Raw genomic sequence first — 13,293 nt, 5'->3', positions numbered from 1 at the left:
CTGGGATTTGTGCGGCAGAAGGCGGTCCCGGAGATATTCTGGTCCGATGCCATGAAGGGCTTTATAGGTCATAACCAACACTTTGAATTGTGACCGGAAATTGATCGGCAACCAATGCAGACTGCGGAGTGTTGGTGTAACATGGGCATACCTAGGGCAGCCCATGATTGCTCTCGCAGCTGCATTCTGCACAATCTGAAATTTCCGAACACTTTTCAAAGGTAGCCCCATGTAGAGAGCATTACAGTAGTCGAATCTGGAGGTGATGAGGGCATGAGTGACTGTGAGCAGTGAGTCCCGGTCCAGGTAGGGCCGCAACTGGTGCACCAGGTGAACCTGGGCAAATGTCCCCCTCGCCACAGCTGAAAGATATTTATCTAATGTGAGCTGTGGATCGAGGAGGACGCCCAAGTTGCGGACCCTCTCTGAGGGGGGTCAATAATTCCCCCCCCCAGGGTTATGGACGGACGGATGGAATTGTCCCTGGGAGGCAGAACCCACAGCCACTCCGTCTTATCCGGGTTGAGTTTGAGTCTGTTGGATATAAGCTGTAATCATAGGCTGGAAATAAAGGGTAGATAATAATCACATCTAGAGATGTGAACTTTCAAATGTCTTTTGACTAGATTTCCAGCACTAGATAGATCTTAGTGTGATCCAACAAGCATGTCAAGTTTAAGGTTCTTTCAAAGAAAGTGATAATATTTTGGCAATTCTGGATTTTTGGTTTATACTTTCATTACTCATGTAAGCATCCTGTGTCTTAGAACCCTTTTTTGACTCTTTAAAGGCAAACAAGTAAATTTTAAATTCACACAGAGAACTGATATAACTTTTACTTTCTCTGAGTTTCTCTACACCTGACACAAGATCATAAAAGCACAGTTGATAAAAGCTTCTTTTGTGTTTTTTCAGACCCTCAATGAGAAAATCACTGACAAAGAGACAGCTTCTGAAATTGATATCAAAGGAAGTAATTTAAAAAGGTAGGATAACTGTTGATAGATGGCCAGTCTATTTTCAGTGGACATTTACATTTCATATTCAGAAGCACATTTTAGACAGAATATGTAGCATTTTCATTATTTTCTATGCACATAAGAATCTTTGTCTTATTATAACACCATCGGTGATTTGTATATTAGCCTAAAATTGAGAATATCATTTTTGTGATCAAAAACAAATGGCATGTTACCAGTTTTTTTAGACCAATAACCTAGAGCATACTACTACTTTTATTCTACTCCCATGCTGAAAATGTCTTTTGCTGATGGCACTGTTTTTAAATATAGCTTTATTCATATAAGCACTGAGTTTTCTCATTGGCAATGTAGCATAAAGCATGAGAAATTGAATCAGGTCTGCGAATTTTATCTACTTTCTATCCAGTCTCAAAATAACACTTATTTTTGCAGCACTCTTAGACATGTTAAAAGATTAATTGGAAACTGACAGAATAGATTTGGGGTGGGGGGAGTAGATATCACTTTTGTAGGACCCATAAAATTCTCAGTTGGGTTGTTACTCATTGCTTTCTCTTGTCTATTTAGGACAAAGTCTGTTTCCTCCATGTCTGAATTTGAAAGTTTGCTTGACTGCTCTCCTTATCTTCCTGGCAAAAGCAGTTCTGCGACCATAGACCATACCCATAACAGAAAGGGATCTCCAACTACACAGAAGTGTCCAGACTCTGCTGGGATCACTCCTGAGAACTTTGCTTGTGTGAACAGTAAGCAACCTACACCCGAGAACCTGGCCACAGAGAAGTTAGATGCTTCCCCTTGTGAATTCATTCAGACAAATGACTTACCTACATTGGAACAGAGCCAGAAACAAATCCAGAGGAGCTACACAGCTCCAGACAAGACTGGGATCCGCATATACTATAGCCCACCTGTCGTTCGCAGGCTGGAAGCTCCTCTAGTGCATAACAGAGAGGAAAAGATCATGGTTGAGCCTGGTTTCCTATTCACAATGGCTAAGCCCAAGGAGGAGTCAAACAGCTCAGAAAACATGTATAGTCGGTGGTTGTGTAACTTCTCCAAGCAGCATCGGGAATTACTTGATGGTAGCCCCGTTAGTGAGAAAGCTGTAACTCCAGTGTCCAAATTCCCACCATCTCTGCATGGCCTTGAAATTTCTGGCAACATGAGTGATGACATGAAGGAAATCACCAATTGTGTTCGTCAGGCTATTCGTTCCAGTTCCCTAGAAAGAAAGGTTAAGAGCACCTCTAGTCAGACACTGGGATTGGCCAATGTTGGTACCCAGACTACCCAGACGGTCAGTATTGGTTTGCAGACAGACCTACCCAGAGGAAGCATCCACAGTAGCAAGAGCTGGTCTCCACGAAGCTCTTCCCTTGTGTCCGTGCGCACCAAGCAGATTTCAACATCTCTGGACAAAGTCCATTCCAGGATTGAACGGCCCTGTTGCTCTCCCAAATACGGTTCTCCCAAACTCCAAAGAAGGTCGTCATCTAAGCTGGATAATTCCAAGGATCGAAGCTTGTGGAACCTCCATCAGAGCAAGCAAAATGGCTCAGCCTGGGCTCGGTCCACCACTACTAGAGACAGTCCAGTTCTAAACAACATTAATGATGGTTTGTCTAGCTTATTCAACGTAGTGGAGCATTCTGGGAGCACAGAGTCGATATGGAAGCCAGGATGCCAGGAAAGTAAAGCCAAGCCAGAAGCACCTAAATATGGTATCGTGCAAGAGTTTTTCCGGAATGTGTGTGGTAGAACTCAAAGTCCCACTTTGGTTCCTGACAAGAAAGACCCAGTTGGAGGGGACAACAGTAACAAGAAGCCAGAACCTTCCTCAGCAATGCTGCAGCTTTTGGAAAACACCACCAAAAAACCTGCAAAGCAGAGCTGCAATGAGGAACCAAAGCTATCAACTCTAAGCCAAGGTGGCAAGGACAGAGCCTTAAAGGAGACTGACGCTGTTTCTGCTACTATTGCCAATGAGGTAATATTTATTACAAGATATGAGATATATTCCTTAATAGCAGAAGCAAATGAGATTCTAGCCTCTTCCCTGTTCTGTCGGGCTCTCTGGTAGACTCCTCCCAAAAATTCACAGGTACAAATTTCAGACACACACATGTTTGAAAATTCAAAACAATGTTCTTTATAATGAAAATTCACTTAAATTAAGCCCTCTTTTGGTATAGCAAAGAGCACTAGTCTCCAAACAAACTGGTAATTTATACAAGTCCCTTATCAGTCCTGTGATACTTAGCTTGCAGCTGTAAGGCAATTCAAAGTCCTTCTTTCACAAAGTGAAACACACTTTTGCTCTGGTTTAGTTTCAAAGCGGGGGAAAATCAGCACACAAAAAGTCAAAGTTAGTAATGCAGTCATGAAACACAACGATCAGATAATCCTCCACAATGGCCAAACCCACAGGCTGCTCTTTATAGCAGCCTCACTAATTACCACAGCCCCTCCCAACCACAGGTGGCCTCATTTTCTTTGATAATAATCTCTCAATTGTTGTTGCCTATGCATCGCTCTCCGCATGCGTGGCTGTATCATTAACTCTTGTTCTGAATCCAAGGAGGAGCTAGATAATTGATCTCCTTCTGAGCTGTCTGCCACACTCTCCTCCTCCCTGTCACTCATGTCTTCTTGGTCAGAGGAGCCTTCATCATCAGATTCCACCAGGGGCAAAACAGGCTTGCAGCATATGGATGTCTCCCCCACATCCACAGTCCTTGGGGCAGGAGCTGGGCCAGAGCTAACCACAACATTCCCCAACGAATTAAAGTATAGCATAGGACCATGATGGCGAACCTATGGCATGCATGCCAAAGATGGCACACGAGCCATATGTAGGGTACGCAAGATGTTGCCCTATGTCAACTCTAGTGTGCATGTGTATGCTGGCCAGCTGATTTTTGGCCTTGGGAACAGCTGTTTTGCCCTCTGGATGCTTCAGGGAAACTTCCCTGAAGCCCCGGAGGGCAAAAATCCTGCCCAACAGACAAACCAGAAAATACACTTCCCGTTTGCCCGTTGTGCTGGGTTTTTGCACTCCGCAGGGTTCAGGGAAGCTTCCTGAAGCCCCAGAAGGGGTGTAGGCATGTGTATGCATGCTAGCACACCCACACACCCACTTTTGCCTTGCAAACCAGAAATGGTTCACCACCAGTGGCACAGGATATTTTCCATCTACTACAAATGTGAAGGCCAAAACATAAAAATGTCAATGACTTTCAGTATAGTTTGCACAGTAGTTAAAGAAATTGGGATGAATCTAGTAATCATATTTGCCTAGGAGGCTCATGGAAGATACTTATTCTAACTGCATGAAACCAAGGAATGTATGAATACCTGTCTTTGACATTTCACTTTTTCCCAGGTCATTTATAGTCTAGAACAGGGGTCCCCAAACTTTTGGCACTCAGGGACCACCAAGATCATCATTTCAAATCCCGCAGACCACCAAAATCATAATTTTAAATCCCACGGACCCTAATTCATAATTTTAAGTCCCACATGAATTTTTTTTAAAAGATAAATGCATTTGTAAAATAATGATCAGAGAACTTCCGTTTTATTAATATGAAATGCATTAATATAAAAGGGGATTAATATAATTATAAATGCCTATTTAAGTATAACAAAATCCTAAATGCTTATTTAATCATTACAAAATCTTTAAAGATTGTTTAATTGTAACAAAGTTATTAAAGTTAGTGTAATTATTACAAAATAATTGAAGCTTATCTGATAGTGGCTTGCTGATGTTGTTGGGAAAGTCAGACCCATATTCCAGAGCTGTAGCTGTAGTACTTTCTCTCCCCTTTCCTCCCCTCCCTTCTCCTCTTTACTTTCTTTTCCTCTTCCTCTTCCTTTCCTTTCCTCTTTCTTTCTTTCCTCTCCACTCCTTTCCTTTCCTCTTTTACCTTTCTTTTCCTTTCCTTGAGGTGAAGTTTGCACTCGGCCTTAAGGGGGTGTGTGATGTTGGGGAGTTCAGCCTTGTGTTCCCAAATGCAGGCTGGATTAATTGCTCTCAGCCATATCCAACCCAGGGGTCAAGATTTCTCCATGGACCACCAAAATTTTCTTATGGACCACCAGTGGTCCATGGACCACTGGTTGGTGACCTGTGGTCTACATATTGATTTCAATAGCTACTCTTCTTCTTTCATACAATGTCTGCTTTAGGAATGAAGTTACAGGCAAGTGATTATTAATAACCTGAAATAAACCAAGCAAGATACCAGGACATATGTAAAATAGAAGTTGGGCATACATTTCATGCATCATCATCATCATCATCATCATCATCATCATTATTATTATTATTATTATTATTATTAATTAGATTTGTATGCCGCCCCTTTCCGTAGACTCGGGGCGGCATACAAATTATCTTTTAGATATTCCATTTTATTTGATCAGAATAATTGACACATACAAATCTTTGACAAATAGATCTAATTTCATATTGGAGATAATAATATTGTAGTAAGTTTTATTCTTTCCAGTTTTTACCTGTTTCTCCTCTTGGGTTCCTTGCTTTATCAATTTTTCTATCTCTGTAGGGCTTTTCAGAAGGGTATGGCTAGCAGATGAGAACTAAATAGCTTGAAATAGATCTAACCAGTCTCCAGGGCTTGGGAGCCCAAAATCGGGCCTGGTTTTGGTGAAATGGGACATGTGGAAGACTGCTTCTGGTGCTCAGAGAGGGTGAAGATGCAACATGCGGAGGCCAAAAATTATTGTTTTATTGTTTTTCTTCTGTACATTTAGGAGCACCTTATAGTTTGAAAAATACAGTAGTGGAGTACAACAGGCCTTTGGTCCTGCATAAAGGAATTTACTGCTACTGGTAATTTGAAGATTCCTGCTCTTAACCGGTCTCGTCTCAAGTCTCGATGTGAAGCTGTTCTTTTTCACTCATTGTTTCCCTTCTCTCCTTTATAGGACGTTGCTTGTGATTGCAGTTCGCAGTCGTTGACTTCCTGTTTTTCTCGGTCATCACGTTCAACAGTCCGACATTCTCCTTCTAAGTGCAAATTGCATCCCTCTGATGGTAGCAGCCGGGTGGAGGAGAAAATAGGGCCCTCAAGTGAGTGAGAGGACCACAACTGATGATGGAAGAGCAACTCTGCCCTGAAGCTACCAATCTCTTCGGCAGTTCTAGAGACTGGCTGTTCCTGAGCCACACACAGCTAAAGAATATTGCTCTTTCAGGGATGGAGCAGTATCTTCTATCTTCTTGTAGCTCATTGAGAAGATCGGCAATACAGAACCTACATGGCATAGCCAGGAACAGTATGAAAGCTTCTCTGGCTTATGGGCTCTTTGTCCCTGGAAACCTTTCTGCTCGCTCACCACGAGAGTTTGAGCAGTGAGAGTGGAATGCTGTGCTGGGGTTCACATGAGGTTGGATGTTTGCGTACCTGCGAGTGAATTCTATTTCCCAATCCAAGGAGATGCCTTTTTTCATTTGGGAACAGCATTATGGGAAAAGGCATTGGGGAATATTGTGACCTGGTGTATTGTGCTGACTGGCCTGCCTGCTTAGTCGATAGGAAAGAAGGCACCAGACATTAAGAGGTGTTGCTTTCAAGAATCGGATGCTTACACACACAGAGAGAGAAAGAGAGTGGACTGAGGAGAGGCTTTGCTTAGGAATTCTGCTATAATACAAGGTTGAATAAGCAAGCTGAACACAGATCAATTCTGTTTTGTCATTATATCAGGATGGATAGCTTTCCTCAGGCATGATCAGCCTACGATACTATTGAGCCTCACATCCATCCTGCTAGATACTGGCCAATTTTAATCTATTGTAGTGGCATCAGCAATCACACCAGGTCTCAGTAAAAAAGAAGGTTGTGTGTAGGGGGGAGAGGGTCAGTACATTTTATTGTCCACTTTTAGCAATCTGCAGTAAGCACCAGCACCAGGGAAAACATGACACATCTTATTTTCCTGGCCCTAAACATCAGACTTCCTGTGACAACTGAAAACAGAGCTGGGTTTTCATCTTTAGGTAGTTGGTATCTTCTTTCTAGTGTAGAACAAGTATTGGCCACTGTTTCTGTGCTTGAATCGCCAGAGCGATGGGTAAAGGTAGGGAATTTAAAACCATGAAATGCTGAAACCTTCGTGTCTCCACACTGCCTTATTTCCCTAATGCAGAGGATGGTGCTATAGTTCTTAAGAGAAATTATTTCAATCTTTTTCTTATAAAAAATGCCAGTATCTTTGTGATCCACAGACTTCTGTGTTTTAAGGTGTGGGTATGAAATGGCAAAATGCAGAGCTGAAGAAGCACAGGCCTGATAAAAAACATTCCAGATTCTTGGGAAGATTGTGTGCAGCTGTTCATCTTAGGACAGGACATCTTACAGTCGTCCCACCTAACACTCTGTTCACTAAACAACCTACTGCCTAGTACATCCTTACATTCCTTTTCTGCAGAGGGTTGAGACAGAAGGAGAAATAGTACTCCAACTGAATTTGTAGCACAGTCCTGTTAATGCAGCTCTTGCAAGTCTCTGTTAGGGTCCCTAAAACAAAAGGAAATCACTCTGTGACCTCAGTACAGGTAGTTCTTGATTAACAACTGTAATTGGAATTGGAATCTCTGTTGTGAAGCAGTGTGCTATAAAGCACAACATCGCGTGACAGTGCTGCTTAGCAACAGCAGTTCTGGCAGCCCCAGTTATCATTGTTAACCAAAGATCTCCAACTTCCTGTTGCCTTCCCCATTGACTTTGCTTGTGGGAAGCAGGAAAGGAAGGCTGAAAATCATGAACATGTGAATGGATAAAACTTGCAGTGTCAGAAATCTGGGCAGGATAAAGACTGCACAGCATCCCTTATGGATTCTTTCTAGCCCCTTTATTAATAGTTCTGCTCCAAATAGTTTGACTGCAGGAAGTCAGGGCATTAGAATGGAGAGGTTGGCAACACGATCTGTTGTGGCTGAAGGTGGGAAACCACACAATTCTTTTAAATAAATACATTTTAGATAAGTAAACAACTTAAGATGTTCCCTAAGTGCCTCTCCCATCAGGACACATTGGGGGAATTTCATCAACCAGTGCAACCAGCTCATTTTCAAACCCTTCTGGCTACCCACCCAAAATTGGTCTTACTATGTTCTACATTCAGAGAGTTAGCCTACGGTAGGGTAGGCAGAATCCTGATTATTGTGTAATTTCTCTCTAGTATTCCACATATCCTGCATATAGAAAGCTATAGGTCAATGACAAATTTAGAATAAAACTCTCTCTTGACTTGACAGCTATTGCAAATAATGGAATTTCTGATTTGAAACAGTTTTCTAAACATGCTGCAATCCCTAATTGCTCTCACATGAAAAAGGACACATTGGCCAATTTCCTACAAAACTGCTCTTGAATAAAGATGTAGTCAAACCATGATTGGTTAGCCTACAGAAAAGGAGGGGGGCATTTTTTTATGACTTTTCACATTACTAGTAGAGATACAGCTTTGGGAAATCTAAAATTAAGTTGCCTTTCAAAATCCTTGCAAACACTTTCTAATGCTCTTCTTCTAGAAGTTGTGCAAATTTTGAATGATTTTCAGTACATTACTTTAATTATATTTTGAATTTCATGTTTTTAATTGTTTGTTTTCACTACTGTGAACAAATACTTTTATCATTTGCATGACAAAATTCAGGAGTTTTTAGTCTAGTTCACTTTCAAAATAATTAGAACTGTACTGTAGGAATTAAATGCCTCTATCATCCTGTGATTAATGGGATGCTTTGAGTTGGGGCAAGTCTGGTCAATATTTGCAGTCATGAAAACCCACTCTAAATTCTTTTGCAATTTAACCTGGATTTTGCACGGTATAAATGGTGCTGAACATATTTATTTATTTTACCTAATTTATTCTCAAGTAGAATCCCAAGGGGGAGGGTTATGTATTGGAAAGTTGGGCCTCTTTTTTAGCCCTTGGAGAACTCTGCTGAACCAATCTTCTGTCACCTCAAAGGATCATCCATTCCATTATCCACAGCTTTCAAGCATGTCTTCACTTCCCCAAAGTTTAGAAGTGTATTGCCCTGAACATCCATTTCAGCTGTAACCTTAATAGGAATACCAGCTCATTTTGCATTTCTCTCTGAGAAGCAGTCCCCTAATAGCCAAAGTGGAATAGTTGTATATTCTTCTACTACAAAGTAATTTTTGAGACTTGGAATTCTATATGAGTTAGATTATCAGATAACATCAGTTGCTTTGGTTCTTCTGAATGTTCTACAGCAGAGGTGTTCTACAACTATGCTGGCTGGAGAATTCTGGGAGTTGAAGTCCACAAGTCTTAAAAGTTGCCAAGTTTGGAGATCCCTCTTCTACAGTAATCTGTTCTGTAATTCTTTCCCCCCACCAAATATTAACTTAAAGAGAGGAAGAATCAATTTGCAAAGCAATTTAGGAAGGGATTGTTTCTCTGGGACTCGCTTAGGGATATATCTGAAAGAGTTTTCTTGCTTAGCTTTTGCCCACTGAATAATGGCTACCTATTCTTTCTGCAGCTTACCTTTCTATTTGGACTCAAAAGTCCAGGTTGCCGTTCCTAATTAGGAAATTGTAAACTGCAGCTTCAGCTGTGTATACTTTCTCAGAAATAAGTGGGTGTCATGGAATTCACTTGTGAGCAAATTTACTATCTGAAGATGAAAGATGAAAACAAAAGAAGTTAGGGAATTTGACAAATTTATTTTAAATTTTGAATTCAAACAAAAAAGTGAAATTAACTTGGTTAATGTTTCTAGCTGATACCTTTATTATTCCAGGAGTCAGCTATGGCTTGTCAGACTCTGAAAAGAAGTAGAAGGAAAAAAGAAGCTTTCAAATTTGTTTCATCCCTATCCCCGCTAGCCATTATCTTTCTTTAAGCAGATATTAATCTTGACATTTATTTGGTATTTTAAAATAATTCTTCAATCATGCTTTCTAATTGAACAGGTCATGTTCTGGACAGTACTATAGCTGAGGAATCTCTTATAATATTGAAATAGTTTCTTTAAAAATGGCATACTCTAAATTTACATTAGGGTTGATAAACCAGGTAGAAGATAACTAAAACAAATATACCTATTTAATTATGGATTTTCAGATGTAGAACAGCTAGCTGCAATCTTGCACATCAGTGCATATACTCACATTTTTTCTCAGGGAAGGGAACCAACTCCTAATATCAAAGTGGGAGATCATTTGAAAAAATTAGAAAGGGTATTGAGGGCAATCCAAATAAAAGCCTTTAGGTATCTCTGGATAAAAGTCAGTGTTATTTGCAAAGGATGCCACAAGTCATTGCCAGTTAAACAGTAGTGAGGCTCATCCTTTGGGGGAGGGGAGGGGGGAGTCAATAGCATTTAGCATTTAGACTTATATACCACTTCATAGTGCTTTTATAGCCCTTTCTAAGCAGTTTACAGAATCAGCATATTGCCCCCAACAATTTGGATCCTCATTTTATCCACCTCGGAAGGATGGAAGGCTGAGCCAACCTTGAGCCAATGGTGAGATTTGAACTGCTGAAATATGGCTAGCAGTTAGCTGAAGTAGCCTGCAGTGCTGCACTCTAACCACTGCGCCACCCCGGTGGTCAAAGAAGGGGCAAGGGATTAAACTGCAAACATTGCAAGCGAACATATTTTCGTTGGGTTGCAAGCATCCCAGTGGAATTTGCATCAATTGTGGCTTGCCAAAACTGTTGCAAGTAAGCATGTAACGCTCCTTAGAGCAGTGTTTCCCAACCTTGGCAACTTGAAGATATTTGGACTTCAACTCCCAGAATTCTCCTGCCAGCGAATGCTGGCTCGGGAATTCTGGAAGTTGAAGTCCAAATATCTTCAAGTTGCCAAGGTTGGGAAACACTACCCTAGAGAAAGGGAAACTACCAGCATTATGTTGCTTACACTCAGAGTCAGTTCCTATTTTACCTTAATCGCATTCAAGTGCAAAATAATGTGATGTTTTCTGTATTTAACATAAAATGCTAATCGCTTGGGATATTCTTGGATGAATTTTTATCGAGTACTAGACAGCAAAACCTGAATAATAGGCAGCTAATAAAGAATAGTGGGTCAAAACTGAGCAAACTGAATCAGAGAAGAACTTCAAGTACATGATCCTATATTCTCTGATCACATGAGACTCAGTACAGCATATTGGTATTCAAGTCTTGAGGGCTACAGGCTTACAGCTCAACCTCATTAGCTTCAATACCAGTCAACAGTGATCTCCTGTACCTACTGTAAGTAGCTGAGGACAATTCTTTGGTAGGTCAGCAAGTTCCATGCAAATCTCACGCCTATGGCCTTGTTCTTTATCTACGCCCAGTTGAAGGTGTGTTCCAATTGCTACTAGGAATCTAATGGCTTTTGACACCTAGGCTGTGCCATCTTCACCAAGCGCCTACTTGTCCAGGAAAACAAAGATATTGTCCACCTAGCTCTTAATGTTGTTATCCACATACAGTGTTGGATAGAGGCTGGGCTTATTTTCAGATGAAGTACAGCACACAAAGCAGACACTAGCAACTAACCAATAGCAACCCAGCCTGGATAGGTTTTCCCGGGCAGCCTCCTTCTCTTTGCTGCATGAGTTTGTACATCGGGGTGGGCAAGGTATGGAATTTACAATGATTGCTAACTTGTGGTGTAAATATTTCCTTTTGGGGGTGGTTTTTAGTATGTTCATTGGGAACCCCGTCCTTTTTTACTTCTATTTTGGGGGTTGTTCTCTCTGTTTTTGTTTTTGTTTTTATCAATGCCTTTTAATTATTTGTAAATTTTAAAAGTTTGTCTTATTTTGTAAATAATTGTTCTGAATATTTCTGAGTATGGAGTTAATGGAAACCGGGACATTTTTGTCATTTACAAGTAACAACCCTGTGCCTCAGACAAGATTTGTTTAGCTTCCCTTTTGCCAATAAAGTCTGAATCACCAAGTCGTCTTGATGCTTATTCCAGTTGCATGTTGCCTTAGCAGAGTTGATGGAAGCCTGGTGGTCAAAGGCACCCAAATATATGGTCAGTGGGCCACCCACATATTTTCATGCAATGCTCTTGCCATTCCCTAATTTGGAAAAAGAAATCTCAGCAAGATCAGCACCACATCTGCACATGATAATCATTCTCCCCCATTGTCCTATTAAAATTGCATGGAGGTGTAATTTAGCTACTAAATTTCTTCCCTTTCCAGCAGGTTAAGTCAATCGTGTAATATTTTTATGCACCCCACTCTCCAAGGAAGGATGTCTATACTTGAAGATGTTGCAATTTCTCTCTTTCTCATCTGCCTTAGATCTCAGTTCACAGCTTCCTTTTCTGTACCTCAATGTGCAAAAAGAATCCTTGCTAAGCTCCACAGGTATATACTGTTGAAAGGTTAATTTGATTCTTTGAAATGTCTTTATCCATTGTCCTCTTTTCATTTTCAAACCTCTAAGAATGAATACCCTTAATTTGTGCCTGGGTGAGTATGAAGAGAATGTACAATAAGTGCATGCATGAAGACAAACTAATTTCAACTGAGTTTTGTGTTGCCAAATCAGGCCCTTTTAAATGGCAACTCAAGAGCTGAAGAAGTGCAAATGGTTCTCCTTTAAAGCTCTTCCTGCTCGTTACCTCCCTGTTTTTCTTTCTGCAGAGTTCCATGTGCATATGGAAACCCCTGGCATAAATGTGGGGAATGCATTATTTAGTGGCCTGAGTCAAACTACAGACTTCTGAGATGGCTTTTAATTAATGAGAGTGAAAATAGTGCACTCAGGGCTTTGTGTTTGCTCTCAAAAGCAAGATAATAGGTCAGGGGATTGTCTGACAAATAATACGGAAGAGTAAATCTCATTTTCCTTCCAAGCTAAAGAGGATTGTCCCAGACATTGTCTGGCCAGTCACCAGAGGTCTCCACACCTCCCTGGTGATAGTGGGGGGAGTTGAACATGGAAAATGTATTAGTGGAAAATACTTCACCGGATTGTCCCAAACAGTCCCTTGAAAAGCAGAATTCATTTGTTGCTTTTAATAACTACTCAAAATCATACAAGGAATATTTTAATGTTTGTAGTAAATATGTTTTCAAAATCATGTAATGCTCTTTATTTCCCATATAGGTTTGATTGTAAACAAAGAACAAATTTTGATTGTATCTTTTATTTTTACTTTCCAGGTTCTCATTTTAAATACATAAAGACTCCACGCTAGTGTAATATTTAAAACATGTTGTCTCCTAAGCTTGTGTAACTAAAGAAAGCATTCGGTTATCCAATTTGTCCCATGAGA

At 40.6% G+C, this 13,293-nt stretch overlaps 1 protein-coding gene across 3 annotated transcripts in view; it reads left to right on the top strand.

Annotated features, from left to right (window-relative positions):
- The window catches only part of MTCL2 (microtubule crosslinking factor 2), a 97,954-nt gene extending 88,260 nt beyond the window's left edge, over nt 1-9,694 (top strand). For all 3 annotated transcript variants that reach the window (XM_070744887.1, XM_070744888.1, XM_070744886.1), the window contains exons 13-15: nt 916-986; nt 1,551-2,973; nt 5,940-9,694. In XM_070744887.1, the coding sequence (XP_070600988.1) occupies nt 916-986; nt 1,551-2,973; nt 5,940-6,092 (1,647 nt within the window). In that variant the 3' untranslated portion in view covers nt 6,093-9,694. The remainder of the gene's footprint in view (nt 1-915; nt 987-1,550; nt 2,974-5,939) is intronic.
- The last annotated feature ends 3,599 nt before the right edge of the window (nt 9,695-13,293 follow it).

Source organism: Erythrolamprus reginae, chromosome 3 (assembly GCF_031021105.1).
Source record: "Erythrolamprus reginae isolate rEryReg1 chromosome 3, rEryReg1.hap1, whole genome shotgun sequence".
Lineage (NCBI taxonomy): Eukaryota > Metazoa > Chordata > Lepidosauria > Squamata > Dipsadidae > Erythrolamprus > Erythrolamprus reginae.
Note: the sequence above shows the minus strand (reverse complement) of the source record. Positions and strands in the feature narration are given on the sequence as shown.